Consider the following 22,221-nt stretch of genomic DNA (forward strand, 5'->3'; position numbering starts at 1 on the left):
ACATCTGGAACCTGGTAACCACTCTTCAGAGTTCTTGGTAGAGTCTCAGTGTTATGTTCCTGTCGACGAAAAGAGTCAAACACACTAAAGTATTTGAAGAGATTTATTCTGAGCCAAATATGAGTGACCATGGCCCATGACACAGCCCTTAGGAGACCCTGAGAACATGTGCCCAAGGTGGTCAGTGTGCAGGTTGGTTTTATACATTTTACGGAGACATGAGACTTCAGTCAAATATATTTATAAGGTACATTGGCTCAGTGCAGAAAGCTGGGATAATTCAAAGTGTTGGGTGGGAGGCTTCCAGATTATAGGTAGATTTAAAATTTTTCTAATTGGCAATTAATAGAAAGGAATGTCTGGGTTGCTGTATGAGTTTGCGGAGACCAGTTTTATCATGCAGGTGAAGCCTACAGATGGCAGGCTTCCAAGAGAATAGACTGTCAATTTTTCTTATCAGACTTAAGGTCTGTGTTGATATTAATGCTGGAGAGGTATAAGGAGGCATGTGTATCACCCCCACTTCCAGTCATGGCCTGAATCAGCCTTTCAGGTTACATTTTAGAATGCCCTGGCCTAGAAGAAAGTCCATTCAGATGATTGGGGGTCCTTAGAATTTTATTTTTGGTTTACACTCCTCATCTGTAAAATGCACTAAGTCTACTACACTGGATTATTGGAGAAGTTATGCTGCAAGAGGACTTTGCAAAAAAAAAAAAAACCAAAAAAAAAAAAAAACCAAAAAAAACCCCCTCATTTTCCACATGTAAAGAATTATTAATACAGTCACTCTCTTAACAGATATTCCCCCTTAGCTTCTGGATGATTTTATCTTCCACAAGAGGGGATTAATTTTTGCTTCTAGTAGGCAGTATATAATGGCTTGGTAAAGTCTTAGTCCAGTTAGGGATTGAGCCAAAGAGAAGCTGAGCTTCAGTCTTTGTGAGGGCTGGTCTATTTCCAGTTCACCTTGACTTTTAGGGTGTAGCCCTTTAGGGATCTCAAGAGAAAACTATGAGTGTGTACCAGGGCTTCTCCTTGGGGGCTCTGGACTCCCACTTTTGTCCCCTCCTTCATGTCCACCATTCCCTCCTCCCATCCCTACCCTATGAGAGTGCTAAATGTACTGCTCAGCTTCTTAGTTGTTGATTTCAGCCAAGATTCTTAGCCTCCAAGACATTGCTTAGTAATTAGCAAGTGCTTCAAGGAGAAAAGTAGTGCCAAATATAATCTCTCAGCTTTCAGATCTTGGCCCTTCAAGTTCTTGCTGCTTTGATAGCTCTCCAATGACTTGAAATAGATTTTAAAAATATTTTCTGTCAAATTTTCTAGTTGTTTTTTTGTGAGAGAAAAGGTTTGCAGCTAGCTAATCTTCCTTTATCAAAAGTAGAAAACTGACCTTGAAGTAAATAACTTCTTTGAGCCTCAGTTTTCTCATCTATAAAACAATGATCCTGGCCAGGCAAGGTGGCTCACACCTGTAGCCCTAGTTACTTGGGAGGCTGAGGCAGGAGGATCACTTGATCCCAGGAGGTAGAGGCTGCCTGGGACTCCTCCAGGGTTGGGGAGATGTAGAGGGGAGGAGAGGTAAGGAGGAGAAAAGTTCTTTTTGGTCTGATACTGTTGTGAGTTGGCATCAGTGTTTTCTGTACTTGGTAAGTATTTCATGCTGACATTTTCTTGTGGGCGTTTTGGAAGACCTTCCTTCCTATCTTCTTATTTCTTGGGATTTCTTGACGTGGGTAAATGTATCTCTGTGGGCTGTTAAATTCATTTCCTTCACCCTCAAGGAATCTAGTGATTGACTCTCCTGTGGGTGTCACTTCACCCTTCCAGAAATTCTCTTGGACAAGGTCTAAGACCATCCCCCAGCCAGTTTGTTCATGTATGGGAAATGGACAGTTTTTATTTTGAAAAACTCTGGGTGTGAAAGACCTCCCCAAAGCATCAGTTTGTCTTTGCTCAGCTATTAGAGCAGATACCCAGCCACAAGCCCTTGTATTTTTCAGAACAGATTGGACAGAAGCCTGTCTGGCTCCTAAACTGGAGGGATGCATACCAAGCTCTCTCAGGGACCCAGCTAAACTAACTTTCCTTAGACATGAGATGGGTGAGACCCACACCACATTGATAATTGTGGTCACATATCCTACTAGAATTTTCTTTGGTCTCTCAACCTTTTTTGTAGACTGAAAGTCATACACTGGTTTCTAGATAGTTGCTTTGCAGTCCTGCTTTGGTGGTCTTGCACCTTACTTTATGATATAGGAGTAACTGGCATTTGTTGCTCAGTCAAAACTTGTTGCAGGAAGTCAGGGACCCCAAACAGAGGGACCGGCTGTAGCTGTAGCAGAGGAACATAAATTGTGAAGATTTCATGGACATTTATCCGTTCCCAAATAATACTCTTATAATTTCTTACACCTGTCTTACCTTAATCTCTTAATCCTGTTGTCTTCATAAGCTGAGGATGTACGTCACCTCAGGATCACTATGACAATTGTGTTAACTGAACAAATTGATTGTAAAACATATGTGTTTGAACAATATGAAATCAGTGCACCTTGAAAAAGAACAGAATAACAGTGATTTTCAGAGAACAAGGGAAGACAACCATAAGGTCTGACTGCCCATAGGGTTGGGCAAAATAGAGCCATATTTTTCTTCTTGCAGAGAGCCTGTAAATGGACATGCAAGTAGGGAAGATACCGCTAAATTCTTTTCCTAGCAAGGAATATTAATAATTAATACCCTGGGGAAGGAATATATTCCTGGGGGGAGGTCTACAAATGACCACTCTGGGAATGTCTGTCTTATGCGGTTGCAATAAGGACTGAGATACGCCCTGGTCTCCAGCAGTAACCTCAGGCTTACTAGGGTGGGGAAAAACCCCATCCTGGTAAATTTGAGGTCTGACTGGTTCTCTGCTCTCGAACCCTGTTTTCTGTTGTTTAAGAGGTTTATCAAGACAATACGTGCACCCCTGAACATAGACGCTTATCAGTAATTCTGCTTTTGCCCTTTGCCTTGTGATCTTTGCTTTTGCCCTTTGCCTTGTGATCTTTGTTGGACCCTTATCGGGAGTTTCTGATTTTGCTCTTGTCCTGTTTCCTCAGAAGCATTTGACCTTTGTTCTCCTCTTTGCCCTTTGAAGCATGTGATCTTTGTGACCTACTCTCTGTTCACACACCTCCTCCCCTTTTGAAATCCTTAATAAAAACTTGCTGGTTTTGCAGCTGGGGGGGTTGCATCACGGTCCTACCGATATGTGACGTCACCCCCAGTGGCCCAGCTGTAAAATTCCTCTCTTTGTACTCTTTCTCTTTATTTCTCAGCTGGCCGACACTTGTGGAAAATAGAAAGAACCTACGTTGAAATATTGGGGGCGGGTTCCCCCGATAAAAACTGAGTGGGGAAGAGTCCCATTTTTACATCTTGTTACACATGCTAGCAAGAAATGGTCAGCACAAAAAAGCCCACTCATAAGACAGTCGGCAAGCATGGTATAGCTCCTGCACATTCAGATCCCTAGAGAATGAAGAGCTGTTTTATCTCTCCAAAGTTGGCATTTTTCTTGGTATGGTCATTGACATTCTCCAGATGCCACACGTTGGAGAGATAAAGGTGAGGGCTGCCCTCAAGTGGTCTTACAGGCAGAAATTCCTAAGAGTAGATAGAGTGAAAGAACAGGAAAGAACAGTGTAAGAGCTCACTAACACACTTCCCAGAAGCCCAGGCATGAAGGGCGGTGAGTGCTGGAGGCCCGTGTCAGCAGAGGGGCCAAGTGCTATTGAATGTGGATGATCATCTTTAATGTGACCCCATGTGTTCTGTATTCCTGATACGCAGTGCCATATTTTCCTTCAGATAAATTGAACTTAACTCCCACCAGCAACACGACGCTGTCTGAGAAAAGCCATTTTATATGGAAATGTTCGTTGGGTGACGATTGTCCAGTACTATTAATAGAATGAGCTCAGGGCCATGCCCGGAGCGCCGAGGCTGCCCCGGCAGGAGTCCACGCTAACCAGCCTCCCCCATTCAGCGTCGCCAGGCGCGGGTTCCCGCTCCGTGCCAGGTGCAGAGGGCGACACTGGCGACGTGCCACTCCACTCGCCTCCCAAGGCGCCCCCTCAGACGTTTGGGAACGCACATCAAAGCGGGCTCCAGACAATTGCTCCTGAGATGCCCGGCAGGACCCTGCCCTACCGGTCAGGCTCCATTTCTTGTTCCCGCAAATGGTGATGCCATCCCTGCCCTGTCAGCCCCTCTGAGCTGTCGTAGGCCTCCAAGGAGACAAAAACACGAAGGAGCTTTGTGAACTGTGGCGTGCAGTGCACCTGCATGAAACATGAAATTATGACTAAAAATAAAGAGTACGAGGGGGAGGAGCGAGAGGCTGAGAGGCCCAGCGCGACAGGAGGCTGCGGGCGGAGACGCTGCGAGCGCCGCCGGGGCGGGCTGACTGGGAGGCGGCTCCGGGTTTGTCATCCGGCCCCGCCCACCACTGGTCCCCAAAGGCCCGAGGGCGCGTCGCACCCCCTTTCCTGGCCCGCGGGCCCCTTCCCACAATAGATCCCTCCCCGCGCCCTCCCCATCCGCGATCCCGGTCCCGCCCCTGAGCCCGGGCTCCCGCGCCCATCCCTCCCTGGCAGGCCCCGCCCTCGTGCGGTCCCTCCCGGAAGCGCCGGCAGAGCGACCTCGCATGGAGCGTGAGCCCAGCGCCTCGGAGGCCGCCCCCGCGGCGGCCGTGCTCTTCGCCTGGGTAGGTGACTCCGCCCCCGAGCCAGGGCCAGCTGAGGGGCGCCGAGACGTGGGAGCTCCTGGCCGCGGCTTGGGCAGTTCAGGGGCTGGGTGGCCGAGGTCCGAGCCGGGCTCTGGGTTGGAGGATCCTGAGCTGGGAGCAGGGGAGGAGCGGGCGGGGAGGGAAGGGTCTTTGCGGTCGACTTAGGGCCCTGCCGGCTGGCGGGGCCGGAGCCGGAGGGGCTGTGGCGCTGCGGGAAGAACCTGCCTGGGGCAGAGCGTCTGGTTCCGCGAGAGCCCTCCAGCCCGCATAGCGCCTGGAAGACAGCGCGAAGGGCTCGGTGGAGAGGATCTCCCTGTCCCAGAGCCCCATGGGGCCACCTGTGCCCCCCACCCTCCTGATGCCTGGAGGAGGGAGGCCGTGTCCCAGCCTGGCGAGCGCATCCTTGGGATGTGAGGCCTGCGGTGTTTGGCTGCGCACAAGGCACAGACCCTACCAATTTGCTGATACTCTGCTGTGATCGGTTCTTGCCTGTCTTGGGGGAGTTGGGCTGCTGTTGGTTTGACGGGAGCATTGGAAGAGACAGGGTCATCTTGATGTGTGTTTGGGAGACAGGAGGTTTCGTGCACAGGAGCGTGGCAGGTGGCCGACCAGCATGCACAGGAACGAGCAGTCGCTGCATCTTGTGCTTCTTCATAGCACGTATCACAGTTTTAATGATGTGTATAATTTATTATTAACGTCAGTCTCTCTGGCTAGAAAGTAAGTGTGGTGAGAGTGGGTGCTGTGCCTGTCTTGTTCACAGTGTCTCTCTTGGTGTCTGGCACATTGTAGGTCCCCAGTAAATACTTGTTGACGAATGAATGAACGAGTATCTGTGTGCCTACCCATGTGCTGGTGTTGGGGAAATACACATGAGTGAAATACACATGAATGAGAGACTTCCAGTTCTTGTGTTGGGTGAGAGCAAAAGTATAACCTGCATTGCTGTTAAAATCAGTATTAATTGACCATTTTTAAAAGAAGTAATGATCAGTACAAGGCGGCACTTGTTGAATGTGGTGCTGCAGTTTGGCAGGAGGGAGAGCATGGCCTGCGGTAGTCTGGCTGGCTGGGCGTCTTTGAGGTGGCCCGGGAGTTGGGGGTGGAGTTGGGGATTGAATGTGTGCTGTTTCTGGCTTTTTCCAGGCAGGAGACTGGCCTCTGTGTGGACAGAGGAAACATCAGGCAGAAACAACCTTTAATATTCGGCCTTGTCTGTACTGAAACAATATGTCTGTAAAATATGTTTAATAGGTTGTTGACACCCTTCTGCTGTGTTGGGAGAACTGGTGGTGTGTTTTTGCTGCTGCATAATCTGAAACTGTGGGGGTGTGTTGGTCGGCTAGGGCTACCATAACAAAATACCACACAACAGAGGCTTAAACAACAGAAATTTATTTTCTCACAGTTCCAGAGGCTGGAAGGCCAGTATCAAGGTGTGAGTAGGTTTGGTTTCTCCCAAGGCCTCTCTCTGGCTTGCAGATGTCCGCCTTCTCACTGTGTCCTCACATGGCTTTTTTCACTGTGTCCTCACATGGCCTTTTCTGTGTGTGTTAGCATCCCTGGTGTCTCTTCTTTTAAGGACACCAGTTATATTGGATCAGGGCCCCACCCTTATGACCTCATTTAACCTTAATTGCCCCTTTAAAGGCCCTCTCTCCAAATACAGTAAGGTACTAAAGGTTAAGGCTTCAACATGTAAATTTTGGGGGGGAATAAAGTTCAGTTCACAGTTACCTTGTTAGGGGTGTGTGTGTGTGTGTGTGTGTGTGCGCGCGCGCGCATCCATGCATGTGCACGTGTGATATGTCTGGAGTGTTTGTAAGGAAGAAAGGCGAACAACAGTCGTAATAGGTTGTGTTAAATTTCCCATCGTCTTGCTTTATCCTGGATTTAGGGCCTCTCCCAGCATTACAAAAATTGGTACCATAATTTGAACCTCAGAGTGCCCATGTGTCATATTACTTTTCTCCCAGGTGTTCAGCAGCCTTGCACCCCTGGTAATGGGACAGCCACGGAGATCTCAGGGCTGATGAAGAAATACTGTGCGTGTATACTCTATATTCCCTTCATGCTGAGCGACAGTCTTTCATAGGGTCTTACGTTCATTCACCATATAAATGCATGTACATCTTCTTCGGGCCAGCACAGTTTCAGATGCAGGGGAAACAGCAGTGAGCAAAGCAGAGTTCCTGCCCTCCTGGAGTTTAGTTTCTAGCAGGGGAGGTGTACAGTAAACAAGTAGACATATATAATGTAACATCAAGAAGTGGCATGAAGAAAAATAAAGCAGAAAATGAGTGATATGGGGATGCTATTTTAGATAAGGTCATACAGTTAACCACCTGCCAGGTAAGCTCTGGGCTGGTTCACTGTATGTTCTTTTTTTATTTTTTCTTAGAGACACAGTAAGGTATAGTAAAAGGTACAGGGCATCAGACTTTTTGCCTATCCAGATGTAACTATGGAAAGTTACTTAACCTCTCTGAGCCTTAGTTTCTTCCTCTGTGAAATGGGAGTAATAATGTCCTTCTTAGTTGTGAGGATTAAAGGTGAATACGCAGTGTGGAGAGAAGCACTCAGTAATTGGTAGCTAATAATTGCCCCATGTGGGCTCCTGGGACTTATGCCCCTGCTATGGCTTACTCTTCTATCTTTGAGTTCTTGCAGCCCAGGATAGCTGTGAAATAGACTACAAGGGGAAGGATTATATATGTATGTATGTATGTATGTAAGTATGTCTGTATGTATTTGTTGTAATTATTTTACATCACCTTTCCTCATTCAGGTGTCTTCAAAAACAAATACATTTAAAATATTTTACTTCTCATCTCCAGGAAGAACCAGCTAGGAGTAGATACTTGAATAAATTATAAAGATTTCTGAAATCTTAGTAAGATTCTCTCTGCAGGTCCACAATCCCTTATCTTCAATTCTGAATACAAAAAGCTCTGAAAATACAAAACTTACTGGACATAAGGCCCTTTATAGTATTTGGCTACTTCTTATGATTATTTATACTTGTTAATGCAGAAATATTATTGTTTTGCTTATGGGCTGCTGTCCCTGGACCTTGCATCAGCATATATGACATGTGTACTGTATTACTTTTCTAAAAGCTGTAAAATTCTGAATCTGAAATACATCTGACTGTAAGCATTTCAGATAGGGATTATGGACCTTTTTTTGTATAATGATAATAATAATAATAATAGACATATTGCCTGTCAAGGGGAAATCTGTCCCCTTACTGGAATCTCACCATGTGAATCTTGGAGTCACATAGCACTGAACTTGAAAAGGCCCTTAGAGATCATTGCCAACCTCTTTCACTGTACAAATGAAATAATGACGTGCCTTGCTTTAAGGCACATAATCCTTAGCCAACTTTGATTCCAGAGTCGTTGTCAGTTTTCCCATTATGGGTGTGGGGAGGAGGAACAAGAACTAATTCCAGGATGTTGCCCTCCCATTTTGATGCCGTTTCTCCCTCATTTTTTTCTTTCCTTAACTTCCCTAGGTAGTTAGCTTTTATCAGAAGGAACCCCTGTGCTGTCTCCCAAAGGCAATACATGGGGGCTGGAGCATAAGAAGGGAAAGATGAGGAATATCACTGGCTGAGTTGTGGGTGCTTAGGACTCTTCTCATATAGAAATCGTGGTGTTCTGAGGATGGGGCCTCCATCAAATATGGGTTGCATATAACAGACGGTAAGAATGAGCCTAACAGGTCATTTCCTCTTTGGTCAGTTTCCCACTTGACAAAGGAAGGGTAAGATTTACATTCCCAAATGCTCCAAAGTCCTTCAGTGAGCGAATTATTATTATTTTTCTTTTCAGATTTTGGGGAAGGGATTTAAGGAGGGAAGAAAGGAGATGGGGTGAGAGTGTTTCTAAGTCCGAAACTCTGTCTGTCCTGAGCTGTCCCCATGATTACTCAGGGACAAGGGGAGACAGTTTTGCCCACAGCTCCAGAGACACAGATAACAAAGGAATGACCTTCATTTTTCTTCATGCTGGCCCCTGTAGGGGTCTGTGAGCAGTTTCTACTGGAACTTTGTTTGGATTCTGTGTCCATATTTATAATTTATTTGAAATGTGCTGGATAATGTTCTCTTTTAGGGGCTGAAGTTCAGCTAGGGAAAGCAGTGAGGTGGCATGGGACGTGGGTGTGGGGGGAGGGAGTAAGGAGAGATACGAGATACTCCTGCCAAGGACTCGAGGCTCAGAACTCTCTCTAGAGAAGACAAGGCCCTCCTCCTCAAGAGGCTGTCTTGTTCTCAGTCAGAAGAACCTTGATTTAGGATATGGCCTGTCTTTTCATGGCCACTCTAAGCGGAAAGGCTACTTTACCCTATTACCTCTAGAGGTTTGGGCTAGGCCAAGGACCTCATAGGACTCATGCCCCCCCAACCATGGCTGGCATTGCTGCTTTGCCTTCTAGGGCCTGAGGTAGAAAAAAGTGTGGGTTCTTCAGCTGCTGCAGGAGGCCAAGAGGCAGGGCATTTGTCCTTTGCCCCAGTAAATTAAGCCTGCCAGGGTACCTACCTAGGAACTTTCCTGGACGTGAATTTCCTCCACTATTATGGTCGTGAGTCTCTTACTAATGGTATTACAGATCAGGCGTCAGGAGACGGTGTTACGTGTTGTTTTCTGGTGCTTGTTATTATATATTTGAATAAACAGTGCTGTGAGTATTTGCCATGAAGGAGCTACATTTTTTTTTTTTTTTTTTAAGAATGAGCCTAAGAAATCTCATCTGTTGTAGGCTCTGAGAGATACGTCAGGGTGAGAAAGATAGAGACAGGTAAATAGACATTGACAGTTGCGGTTCCCAAACTTTTTCATCTTTGGCTTGTTCATCCGTAGGGTGCAAATAGCTATGGGCAACTTGGCCTCGGCCATAAGGAAGATGTGCTGTTGCCCCAGCAACTGAATGACTTCTGTAAACCCAGGAGTGTCAGGAGGATCACAGGAGGAGGGGGCCACTCTGCAGCTGTCACAGGTAACTTCCTTCAAAAGTAGATACTCACTCATTTTCTTAGTTAGACATTTTCCCCTGGATGTGATATTGCCATTTTTCAGCCTTTTGTATTTTGCAGAGGAAAATAATGTATTTTTGTGAAACATTTTTGTGAAAGAGCCAAATTACCATCAGAGGATCCTAGATTTTCAGGGTTAGAAGGACTTCAGAGATCTTCTTCTAGGCCACCTCTTTCCCTCACCCCCTCCATTATACAAATGAACTCAGAAAGGAACACTGATTGCTTAACATCACAAGGCAAATAAGTGGCGGAGTTACAATGTATATTTTACACCATAGGAGTTAGAAGTGTTTGTAATTAGATTGGATATTCCTTGAGAGCAAAAACTGTGCATTTCCCTTAATCTTCCCTTACTGTATCTAGGATAGCACTTAACAAGTAGTACAAGTGCTACAATGTTGTAAAGGGGGGCATATTGCATCTGGTTAAGAACATGAGCTCTGGAATCAAATCTCTGGGTTCAGATCCTGGTTCTGTGATTTATTATCTATGTGGCCTTGGGCAAATAGCCACAGTTTCAGAATCTGTTACACGAGGATAATAATGGTGGGTGAAGAGAACCAGTGAGTTAGCAGGACTCCATTCTGACTGTCATGGGTCCTGGGTGCTTTTCCCTTTATGGACCCTTTTCTTTGTAAAGAAATAAAATTATATTTTACAACTGTGTTGGTATAAAGATGGATATTAATATAATCCACTCCGGATTTAGTGTTATATATGCATTGCTACTATATTATCTTTTTCTCATTTCAAAATAACTAAAAATTAAGCCACTCTATCGGCCTCTGAAAGTGTTGTGGGCCCTAGACACTGTGCCTAAAGAATGAATCCGCCCTGCATAAAAAGCTGTTAAAACAGTGCCTGGCACATTCTAAATGTTGAATAAATGTTAGCTTTTTGTTCCAGTAGATGCTCAGTTTGGTGATTGACCACTGCTCCAAGACTTGAAGTTTCTATGTAGGTATTAGTTTGAGGCCCTTGGCCTTGTGTTGTTTGGCTCCAGAATACACGAACATACACAACTTATTAACTTGGATGGGAAAAAAAGTTATTGGTCTGAGACTCCAAATAATTAGTGAAATCTTTTTGTTCATTTTGCAGTTGTGTTTTTCCCTGTTGCCTTTATATTTTGCAGATGGAGGAGACCTCTTTGTTTGTGGTCTGAACAAAGATGGGCAACTGGGGCTTGGTCACACAGAGGATATCCCATATTTTACCCCCTGCAAATCCCTCTTTGGCTGTCCCATCCAACAGGTGGCCTGTGGCTGGGATTTTACCATTATACTCACAGGTGAGTTCACTCCTAGGTAAATTTGTATCACCACAAAGGCTTTGGGTGAGAACAGTATGATGGTGGTGACTGCCGATTAAATGAAAGCGTCTTTGTGTTTAAAAAGCACACACAAGGCCCGGTGCGGTGGCTCACAATTGTAATTACAGCACTTTGGGAGGCCAAGGCGGGTGTATCACTTGAGGTCAGGAGTTCGAGACCACCCTGGCCAACATGGTAAAACCCCGTCTCTACTAAAAATACAAAAATTAGCCAGGTGTGGTACCCCATGCCTATAGTCCCAGCTACTCTATAGTCCCAGCTGTTTGGGAGGCTGAGGCAGGCGAATCACTTGAACCTGAGAGGTGGAGGTTGCAGTAAGCTGAGATGCACCACTGCACCCCAGCCTGAGCGACAGAGCAATACTCCATCTCAAAATAAATAAAAATAAATAGAAAGCACACACAAATTTTCCCTCTGGTTGTCAAGGAAAGTTGTGGACTACCTTTTCTAAGGAGAGTTTAATGGTAAAGGAGACTGGGATTGGGGTGGAAAACTTTTGTCAGAGAGTAGGGAATAGACTAGATCACCTTTGCTGGCCATTTCCTGTCCCAAAAGTTCATGATAAGCTGCGTGCCTGGGGTAGCTGGCCAGTGGCCAGCAGTGGCAGTGAAGGGTTATTTGTGGGGAGTGTGGAGTGTGGTAGGAGAATATGAGGCAATAGTGGTTGTCAAAACAGTGATGACAGCTTTTTCCCACTGTGGGATTTTTTTTTTTTTTTTAAATAATTGGTGTTGGGCAGATCTGTTTGGTCTTTGTAAAGCCAGGTAGCAGGATAGGATATGGCCAGAGGGTTATTAGAATAATGCACTTGGGAACAGCCAGAAGTAGTTACTTTGTCAGCTGGTGTCTGTTCCCTTGAAGCAGTTTTGACCTCTCTGTTCAGCTTTGCTCTGTCTAGCTGGCCATTCTGGATTTAAAGGACCATCTGTGATTTCTGACCAGGCTCCCTCTTTGCCACAGTCCTCTGGCAAGGGCATCTTCTGTCACTCTTCTGTCATAAACCCTTGTGGATTCTCCCAGACATAGCTCAGATCCCTAGCTTTTTAGCATTGGCCTTCTGTAACTGTTCCCTAGCTATCTTTGTGCCTTGTCTCTTATTCTCCACACTCCTCATACTTTTCTTTCTAGTCATACCAAGCAGTACTTGCTCTTCTGTCTGTCTGGACCAACCCCTCTTGTCTGTCTGATGGACTCAAATCCCAGCTTTAAAACCCTGCTCAAGTGTCACCATTCTCCTCTGTGGAGGGGTTCTGTAATATTTGTTGAATTTGATGGTAATTATTAGAATCTAAATAATAACTATCATTTATGAAGTGTTTATTGTGAGCCTATGTTTTGGATTGTAAGAAGTAGCAGATAATGCTCTTTCCTGCTCACATTTGGAGCCAGTTGTGAGAAAGGCAGAGAGAAGTCAGTAATGGAGATTAAAAACTATTGGCTTTTCACTGGTAAAGGCTAAATTGGAGGACGGGATTAATGATGAGGCCAGTGGTCCTAATATTCTTCTGGTCCAGACTTACCCCCAAACCTCTAGGCTTTCCCCACGGGGAAATGCTTTCTATGTGTCAGCCTAGAATGACTGACAGGGAGGTGCCAAGCCACACGTGTCCTGTCCCATCTCCTAAACTCACCAGTTGGTTACATGACCGCTGTCTCCTAGAAAGCAGTGAGGATGGGGAAGGGCACAGAGAAAAGCTGGAGTGTTTTACTAATGGAAACTTTGTCACATGGAAGCATGAAAAGTGAGAAATTACTATCCTCCCATCCCAATACTGGGCACTGAGTTAAGTGTTCTACACAGATAATCTGTTATTAATGAGGTAATAGAATAGACAGTCTGTGTAGAATGCTTAACCTGGTGTCCAGTGTTTTCATTCCCAGAGGAATAAAAGCAGGGAATATGGTCTGAATGCACTGAAGCATTTCCCCTCATCTGCTTTGCATCTCTCACCCTGCACCATTAAACCATTGGTCACAGACATCTTACTTCATAGATTTGCAAGTTAAGTATTTGTATTTTGCAGAAAATGGTCAAGTTCTATCATGTGGATCCAACTCCTTTGGCCAGTTAGGAGTTCCTCATGGACCTCGAAGATGTGTGGTTCCCCAGGCCATTGAGGTGAGGACAGTTAATATTTAGCTTGCCCATGACCTGTTAAAGTGTTTCTGAGGTATTAACCTATCTCTCCCCAGAATAAAAGGCTGTCAGGATCCCTGAAAACCCATGGGGTAGGAGAATTCGAGTTGAAAAATAGGTCCTTCTGGAAAAAGTTAAGTTGGGAGGTAGACGTTGTGAATGAAACCTCTGTTAGTTTTTATATACTTTATATGAAGTTTTGTGAAATAAAACAATAAAAGTAATACATCTCATAAGGGTATTAATGACATTTTACAGTTCTAAAATTAGTAATAATGGAAATTATGTTAGAAATAGGTCTAAATAGAAGTGATTTGTCAAAAGACACTAAGCTGGGCAAATGGTATAGGCCAGTGCCAGCCAGTAGAAATATAATGTGAGCTGTATATAATTTAAAATTTTCTAGCAGCCCTTTTTAAAAAAGAAACAGGTGAAATTAATTTTTAAAATAAAAGCATTATTGAACTATAATTTAGGTACCATAAAATTAACCCCTTTAAAATGTATATCCACAGAAATGAACAACCAATATCATTATCTTATTTTAGAACATTTTCATTACCACCAAAAGAAACTATATACTTAATAGCAGTCAATTCCTATTCTCCCCTCCCCTCAGCCCCTGGTGAGTACTAATATACTTTTTGTCTCTATGGATTTGCCTGTTCTGGGCATTTCATATAAATGAAATAATAAAATATGTGACCTGGCTAACCTTTTACTTCACTTGATGCTTTCAAGTTTTGTCCATGTTGTAGCATGTAGGTGAAATTAATTTTAATAACTTTTAAATTAATACAGTGTATCTACACTATTATCACTATTATTTCAGCATGTCATCAGTATAAAGTTATTTTTTGTTTTAATTTTTTTTTTTTTTTTTTTTTGAGATGGAGTCTCACTCTGTCGCCCAGGCTGGAGCACAGTGGCCGGATCTCAGCTCACTGCAAGCTCCACCTCCCGAGTTTACGCCATTCTCCTGCCTCAGCCTCCTGAGTAGCTGGGACTACAGGCGCCCGCCACCTTGTCCGGCTAGTTTTTTGTATTTTTTTAGTAGAGACGGGGTTTCACCGTGTTAGCCAGGATGGTCTCGATCTCCTGACCTCGTGATCCGCCCATCTCGGCCTCCCAAAGTATTGGGATTACAGGCTTGAGCCACCGCGCCCAGCCTGTTTTTATTTTTATTTTTGAGGCAGAGTCTTGCTCTGTCACCCAGGCTGGAGTGCAGTGGTGCAATCTCGGCTCACTGCAGCCTCCGCCTCCCAGGTTCAAGCAGTTCCCTGCCTTGGCCTCCCGAGTAGCTGAGATTACAGGTGCCTGACACCATGTCCGGCTAATTCAGTATAAAAATTATTAGCGAGATATTTTATACTGATTTTGTACTAAGGCTTTGAACTCTGGTATGCATTTTTTACTTACAATATGTCTCAGTTTAGTGTAATCACATTTCAAGTTTTCAAGAGCTATGTGTAGGTAGTGGCTACCATATTGGACAAAACAAGTGTTAAACAGGACTGTTGGCCCTAGTTCAGAGTTCTTTAATTCAGTGCATCATACTTAAAATTACCCCTTTTTGTGAAGTTTATATTGTAAGTGATCATAATAGGAATATAGAATTTTAAAAGAAATATGCGTGAATTAAAAATGAGTTTTACCACCTAAGTTGCCCTGCTCCGATCTAATTTTCCTAAACTCTGATTAGTAGTGGAGATGTTTTTTTCCCTGGAGAAAGCTTGGGTCCGCCCCTGCCAGCTTGCTGAACTCAGTTGCTGGTCTGTAGACTGTTATTTGGGGTCATCGTTCCCATGGTATGCACACAAGTCTAGGCTCTGTAGCCCCTGAAGGAAGTATTATAGCTCCCAATTGCAAGTAGGTGGCCTGGTAAGCACATATAAGTTATAATTAATTTAGCTTAATTATACTTTATATAATTAAGGAATAGAGGAATAATGGTTAAAATATGTTGAATGACAGAATCAGAAAGTAAAAACATTTTGACAGGTGATATTCTATGCAACAATGTGCCAAAGTGAAATTTAATGGAAATTCATGCATTTATTTAATGACAATCATTATGTGTAGGTACTATATTTAGGCAGTGGGAGCAAAGTTGAATAAGACCCGTCCTAGCAGTTGAGAGCTATAGTTTGGTAGGACATGATAGGCACATAAATACTTAAATGTAATACCATGTCAGAACTATGACAGATGCATGTATATCCCCAAAGGAGGGAGTACTGAGCATCTAGGGGAAGGTGGGGTGAGAAGAGGCTTAAGCTAAGTCTCAAAAGTTAAATAGAAGTTTACCTGTCTTGGGATAGGAGGATGCTCAGAGTGGGTATAAAAGAAGAACATTCTAGGCAGAAGGAACCATGTAAGCAAAAGTGGAGCAGAATAAAACAGAAGAGTTTGAGATATAGTAAGTAGTGTAGTATGGTTGGAATATAAGGAAGTGGTGGGAGTTCCAGGGTAGAGTAGGTGGGAATGGGGCAATCAGGGTGGTTGTATGTGACACATGGTAAGAACAGCATGGTAGGGAGGTCAGATAGGGTAGTAGAAGATGGACTGAAGGAAGATTACTTAGGAAACTCTTGCTAACAATCCAAATGAGATGATTGTGGCTCAAACTAAAGCAGCAGCAGTTGGGATGGAGAGTAAGAGGTGGAGGTGAGTGGTGTTAGAGACTGAAGTCACATGTAAAGCCTTTCAGTTAGTTTTTTGGGGAAAAACAAAAGAAAAATATAAAGGATGATATGTTCAAATTGTATTAACACTAAGATTTGATCTTCCCGAAAGCTAATGTGATTGTGGACTCCATTGACAGAAGTACAGTTTTCAGAAGAAGGAAGGCTAGAGCTCAGTCCTTTCTGCCATTCAGCCTGCATCTGCGATGTCATGTTTTGTTGTGGATTTAGTGCTTAGGCCCTGGGCATAAAGGTATATAAGACTCAGGTCCTGCCCTTGAGAGTCCTAAAGTTTAGAAAGACACTGGGGACCTGTAAATAAACAAATGTGATAAACCTTAATGGGGTTAGAATGATGCTATAGAGTTCCTTTAAAAGAGAAATACTGAACAACTAGAGCATATTTATAGAAGTGAAGACCAGGAGGGGAAGGGAATTTGAAACCCAGTGATGGCTGATGAATGGGGGATATTTGCTTAAAGAAAAGATCTTCATTAGTTATCTATTGCTGTGTAACAAATTACTCCAAACCTTAGCAGCTTAAAACAGCAAACATTTATTATGTCACAGTTTCGGAGAGTCAGGAATTTGGGAACAGCTTAGCTGGTCTCTCATGAAGTTGCAGTTGAGATGTTAGCTGGGTCTGCTTGTGATCTCCGTGAACCTGTAAATAAACAAATGTGATAAAGCCCTAATGGTTGCATGTTCCTTGCCATGTGAACCTTTCTATTGGACTTTTCAGACATAGCATCTGGTTTCCGCCAGGAGTGATGAGAGACAGAGAGATGCTAAGCAGGAAGCCTTAGTGCCTTTTTTTGCCTAGACTCTGAGTCACTCATTGCTTCTTTATTCTCTTTATTAAAAGCATGTCACTAAGTCCAGCCCACACAAGGGGAGGGGTATTAAGCTCCACATCTTGAAGGGAGGAGTAGCAAAGAATTTGAGGACCTATTTTTAAAACCACTACAAGATGTCTTAGGGAGGACATGACAACTGTCTTCAAATATTTGGAAAGCATTGTCAGGAGTTGCAGGCAGATAGATTTGGTTCCACCTAAAGAGATAAATGGAACTGTGCAAAGATGGAACAGGCATCTGGGGAAATGGTGATCCCTATGTCACTGGGGGTAGGTGTTTGGCAGGAGTTGGATGACCACTTGGTGGGGTGTTGTTGGATGGGGATTGGACTAGATCAGGTTGGGAAACTTTGAACCCTTGGTAAATAAAGTCTTACTGGCACAGTCATGCTCATTCGTTTATGTATAGTCTAGAGCTGCTTTTATGTTACAATGGCAGAGCTGAGTAGTGTGACAGAAACTATGGCCTGTAAAACATTTACCAACTGTCCCTTTACAGAAAACATTTACTAACTCTTGGACTAGATGACCTTATAAGTGCCTTTCAGCCCTGAGAGTTGTTGTCATGTGGTGTTGTGATATGGCATTTTAAAAGATATATTTTTTTCTTTTAGGGATAAATATAGAGGTATTTATGGGTGGAAATGTTGGGGGAGTGGTTGCTTTAAACCAGTCAGACCCATAGTGAGGAGCGTACTGCATTGTATTTGGGTATAAATTATATACAATTTTGTAGATGGATGGTTCTGAGATCTAAATCCTTTTCTTTATTTTGACAGCTCCATAAAGAGAAGGTTGTTTGTATTGCTGCTGGACTGAGGCATGCATTAGCTGCTACAGGTGATCATTTTATCTTTATTTTTTATTTTTATTTTTAATATTTTTTAGAGATGGGGTCTCACCTGTTGCCCAGGCTGGAGTACAGTGGCTCGACCATAGCTCACTGTAGCCTTGAACTCCTGAGCCCAAGCTGTCTAACTCCCTTAGCCTCCTGAGAAGCTAGAGCTATAGGTGCATACCACCATGCCCTGCTAATTTTTAAGATCTTTTTGTAGAGACAGGGTCTTGCTATGTTGCCCAGGCTGGTCTTGAATTTCTGGCCTCAAGCAGTCCTCCCACCTTGGCCTTCCAAAGTACTGGGATTACAAGTGTGAGCCACTGTGCCCAGCCTACCCCCCTTTTTAAAAAATAGGTCTGTAATAAGAGGAAACTGAACTTTAGGGGACAAACGCTTTAGGGAATATTTCAAAGGGTCCTGCTGTATTGTGGTTCTGATGAAAAGGAGAGAACATAAGGCAGAAGTCATGTGGGAAAGACATTAGCAGGTAGGGAGGAAGGAAATGAAGTTTTCTAGCTCTTTATGTGCTAGGTATGGTGCTAGGTGCTATTGATTTGATTACTTTAATCCTCACAACCAGGAAGTGATGCGGGTTGCATTTTACATGTGAAGAAACTGAGGCACAGAGTTAAAGTGCTTATGTAAGCTTACACGGGGAGTAAGGTAGAGCTGGGATCAGAGGCTGGGATGGTTTGCATCCTAAGGCCCATATTCTTTGCAGGCAACTGCACTGCCTTCCTAATGGGTTTTAATGTTTATTAATTTAAAAGCTTTAAGTGAGCTTGTCTCCTGTACTGTGAGTGGGTGATGGGACTGACAGTCTGTATGTGAGAGGGACAGGGAGGTGGCCTGTGGGAGAATGGTGACCCTTTTATCTCTCCCCTTTTCATTTTTTCTGCTCTTACTCCTTTTGAACTGAAGGACAGCACTAATTGGCTGTGGCAGCTGAGGCTCAAGTGCTTCGTGAGTCCAGTTGTGGAGTGGAGGAAGGAGAGAGGAGGTGAGGAAGAGCTCAATGCAGGACTGTGCTGATAGTCCTGAGCTTAGCATTGATTATACTTCAAAAAAAATTCAACTTTTTATTTTGAGATAATTGCAGATGCACATGCAGCTGCAAAAATAAAACAGACCTCGTGTATTCTTCTCCCAGTTTCCCCTAATGGTATCTTGCAAAGCTATAGTACAATAACATAATGAGGATGTTAACATTGATACAATCAAGACATAGAACAGTTCCGTTACCACAGGGATCCTTCCTGTTGCCCTTCTATAGCCATACCCATTTCTACCTGCCTATAACCACTTCTTAGCCCTAGGCTAAGCACTCTTCTGTTCTCCACCTCTATGATACTGTCATTTCAAAAATGTTATATGAATGGTATCATACAGTATATAACCTTTTGAGGTTGGCTTTTTTCACTCAACATAATTCCCTAGACGTTCATCCAAGTTGTGTATATCAGTAATTCATTCCTTTTCATGGCTGAGTAGTATTTGTTGGTATGGATGTACCACAGTACTAATCTGCTAGGGCTGCCATAACGAAATACCACAAACTGGGAGGCTTAAAGAACAGACATTTATTTTCTCATCATTCTGGAGGCTAAAAGTCTTAAGATTATTGTGTTGTCAGGATTGGTTTCTTGTGAGTTTTTTTTTTTTTTTTTTCCCCTGGTCTGTAGGTGACCACTTTCTTACTTGGTTCTTGCATGGCCTTTTTTGGTGTGCCTGTGGAGAGGGAGAGATCTCTGATGTCTCTTCCTCTTCTCGTAAGGACACCAGTCCTATTAGACACACGCACACATGCATATATATGTATTTTTAAGATAGGGTCCCCCTGTCTTATCCAGGCTGGGGTGCAGTGGTGTGTTCATGGTTCACTGTGACCTCAAATTTCTGGACTCAAGCAGTCCTCTTGGTTCAGCCTTCCAAGTAGCTGGGACTACAGATGTGTGCCACCACACTCCGCTAATTTTTACATTTTTATTCTTGTAGAGATGAGTCTTGGTATGTTGCCCAGACTCGTCTTGAACTCCCAGCCTCTGACGATCTTCCTGCCTTCTCCTCCCAAAGTGTTGGGATTACAATGTGTGAGCCTCTGTGCCCAGCCTGAATGAGGTCTACATATTGTAATTGGTTGATATGTATTACAAGTCTTTCTTTTTTTAAAAAATTATTTTTTTCTTAATTTTTTATAATGGTAAAATATACATAGTATATAGTTTATTATCTTAATCATTTTTAAGTATATTAAGTACATTCATATCATTATGCAATCATCACCACCATCCATTTCCAGAACTCTTTTCATCTTGCAAAATTGAAACTCTATACCCATTAAACAATAACTCCCCACTCCCCATTCCACTGGCCTGTGGCAATCACTATTCTACTTGCTGTCTCTGTAGTTTTGACTACTGTAAGTCCCTCATCTAAGTGGAATCATACAGTATTTGTCTTTTTTGTGACTGGCGTATTTCACTTAGCATGATGTGCTCAAGGTTCATCCATGGAGTAGGATATATCAGCATTTAGGTCCTTTTTAAAGTGGATAATATTCCATTGTATGGATATATCACATTTTGTTTACCATTTATCTGTCAACGGACATTTGAGTTGTTTCCATGTTTTAGCTATTATGAATAATGCTGATATGAACGTGGGTGTACAAATATCTCTTCAAGATCCTCCTTTCAATTCTTTTGGGTATATACTCGAAGTAAAATTATCAGTTCATATGGTAATTCTATTTTTAATTTTCTGAGGAACTACCATACTATTTTCCACAGAAGTTGTACCATTTTGTTTCCACCAGGAGTGCACGAGGTTCCAATTTTTCCAAAAACTCACCAACACTTGTTATTTTCTGTTTTTTTAAAAATGGTAGCATCAAAATGTGTGTGAGGTGGTATCTCTTTTCATTTTCCTAATGGTTAGCAATGTTGAGCATCTTTTCATGTTTTTACTGGACATGTGTGTATCTTCTTGGAGAAATGTCTATTCAAATTCTTTGCACTGCACCCTCCTTCCCTGCTTTTTTTTTGAGACAGCATCTTACTCTGTTGCCCAGGATAGAGTGCAGTGGCGTGATCTTGGCTCACTGCAGCCTCCACCTCCCAGGCACAAGTGATCTTCCCACTTTAGCTTTCCAGGCAGCTGGGACTGCAGGTGTTCGCCACCATGCTTGGCTAATTTTTAAATTGTTTTGTAGAAATGAGATCTCACTATATTGCCCAGGCTCTTCTCAAACTCCTGGGCTCAAACAGTCCTCCCATTTCAGCCTCCCAAAGTCCTGGGATTACATCTTTGCCCATTTTTTAATTGAGTTGTTTCTTTTGGTTGTTGAGTTTTAGGAGTTCTTTATATATTCTGGATATTAATCTCCTGTCAGCGATTTGAAGTCTCTTATAATCTGTAAAGTTTTTCCTCTTTTTTTTTCCTCTTGTAGTCAATTTGTTGAAGAGATCGTAAGTTTTTGTTTCAACACTGTGCTTTGCTCACATTGTGTTCAGTGGTCATAGCTTATTTTTCACAAAACAGCCTTGTCTATTTACAGCCTAAAAAAGGACTGCTGTTTATAGGATACTCCCAAAGGAGCAGAACTTTAATGTTGCTGTTGGGTGATGGATCCTAGTTGCACACACCTGTCTGTAGACCAAATATCTAGAATTTCATCTTTGCCTTTGTATGAGGTTCAGAACATAGGTACATGAATTAGATTCAGTGGGCATGAAAGTAAAAGGCCATTCCACTGAAATCATGGCTATTAAGAAGCTATCTTGCAGCCATAAGTATGTATTTACTTGGCAACTAGGAATCTTTGAATTCATCTTGGTGTCGTGGAAAGGGCACTACATTAGGTGTTAGAAGAACTGAGTCCTGGCATTTTCTCTGCTGTTACCTTCCTGCGTGGGCAGACAAATCACATCCTTTCTTCAGGGCCTCAGTTTTCTCATCTACTAAATGTGAGGAACGGACTTGATGATCTTCAAGGTTCTTTTCTGCTTTGTCTCGGGTCTGAGTTGTCTTTTCAGGTTAATCATGAATAAGGTGTCATTCCACTAATTTGACTCTGGAGGAGTGTCCCGGAACTTTTTGTAGGAAGTTATGTGGTATTGGAATTTACTTTGATGGTCTTAGTCTGCCCTGAAGACTGAATTTGTGATTGGCTTGGTGGTAATCCCTGGACCAGTTGCAGGACCTCTTGAAGCAATTGATCTTCTCCATAACACTCGTATTAATTGAGAAAACTGGGAATTTCTCATAGCAGTGAGTTTCAAAGAGCAATCTAGTCTTATCCTGATGTGCATCTTCTCTGCTTTCTCTTCCATTCTGTTGGGAAGCGAGTGGCATCGTGTTCCAGTGGGGGACTGGTTTGGCATCATGTGGACGACGGTTGTGCCCTGGGCAGACTCTTCCATTGTTTTTCACAGCAAAGGAACCAAGCAGAGTGACAGGTAAGATGCTTCTTTCTTTAGTCCTATATTTGTTCTTTGCCAGGAAGTAGAGACATAAACATGCAGAAAAGGATTAAATGGATTTT

At 43.3% G+C, this 22,221-nt stretch overlaps 1 protein-coding gene across 4 annotated transcripts in view; it reads left to right on the top strand.

Moving 5' to 3' along the window:
• The first annotated feature begins 4,499 nt into the window (after positions 1-4,499).
• SERGEF (secretion regulating guanine nucleotide exchange factor) overlaps positions 4,500-22,221 on the top strand; it is a 234,558-nt gene continuing 216,836 nt past the window's right edge. For 3 of the 4 annotated variants that reach the window (XR_004436276.1, XM_033208197.1, XM_033208198.1), the window contains exons 1-6: positions 4,500-4,765; positions 9,655-9,790; positions 10,966-11,121; positions 13,188-13,282; positions 17,620-17,680; positions 22,022-22,135. Coding sequence is in view for 3 of the 4 variants with exons in the window: in XM_033208197.1 (XP_033064088.1) it covers positions 4,706-4,765; positions 9,655-9,790; positions 10,966-11,121; positions 13,188-13,282; positions 17,620-17,680; positions 22,022-22,135 (622 nt within the window). In the remaining variant the exon portion in view is untranslated. The remainder of the gene's footprint in view (positions 4,766-9,654; positions 9,791-10,965; positions 11,122-13,187; positions 13,283-17,619; positions 17,681-22,021; positions 22,136-22,221) is intronic. The other variant, XM_033208195.1, reaches the window with a different exon arrangement.

Source organism: Trachypithecus francoisi, unplaced genomic scaffold, assembly GCF_009764315.1.
Source record: "Trachypithecus francoisi isolate TF-2019V2 unplaced genomic scaffold, Tfra_2.0 Lachesis_group8, whole genome shotgun sequence".
In the NCBI taxonomy this organism is placed as follows: Eukaryota; Metazoa; Chordata; class Mammalia; order Primates; family Cercopithecidae; genus Trachypithecus; species Trachypithecus francoisi.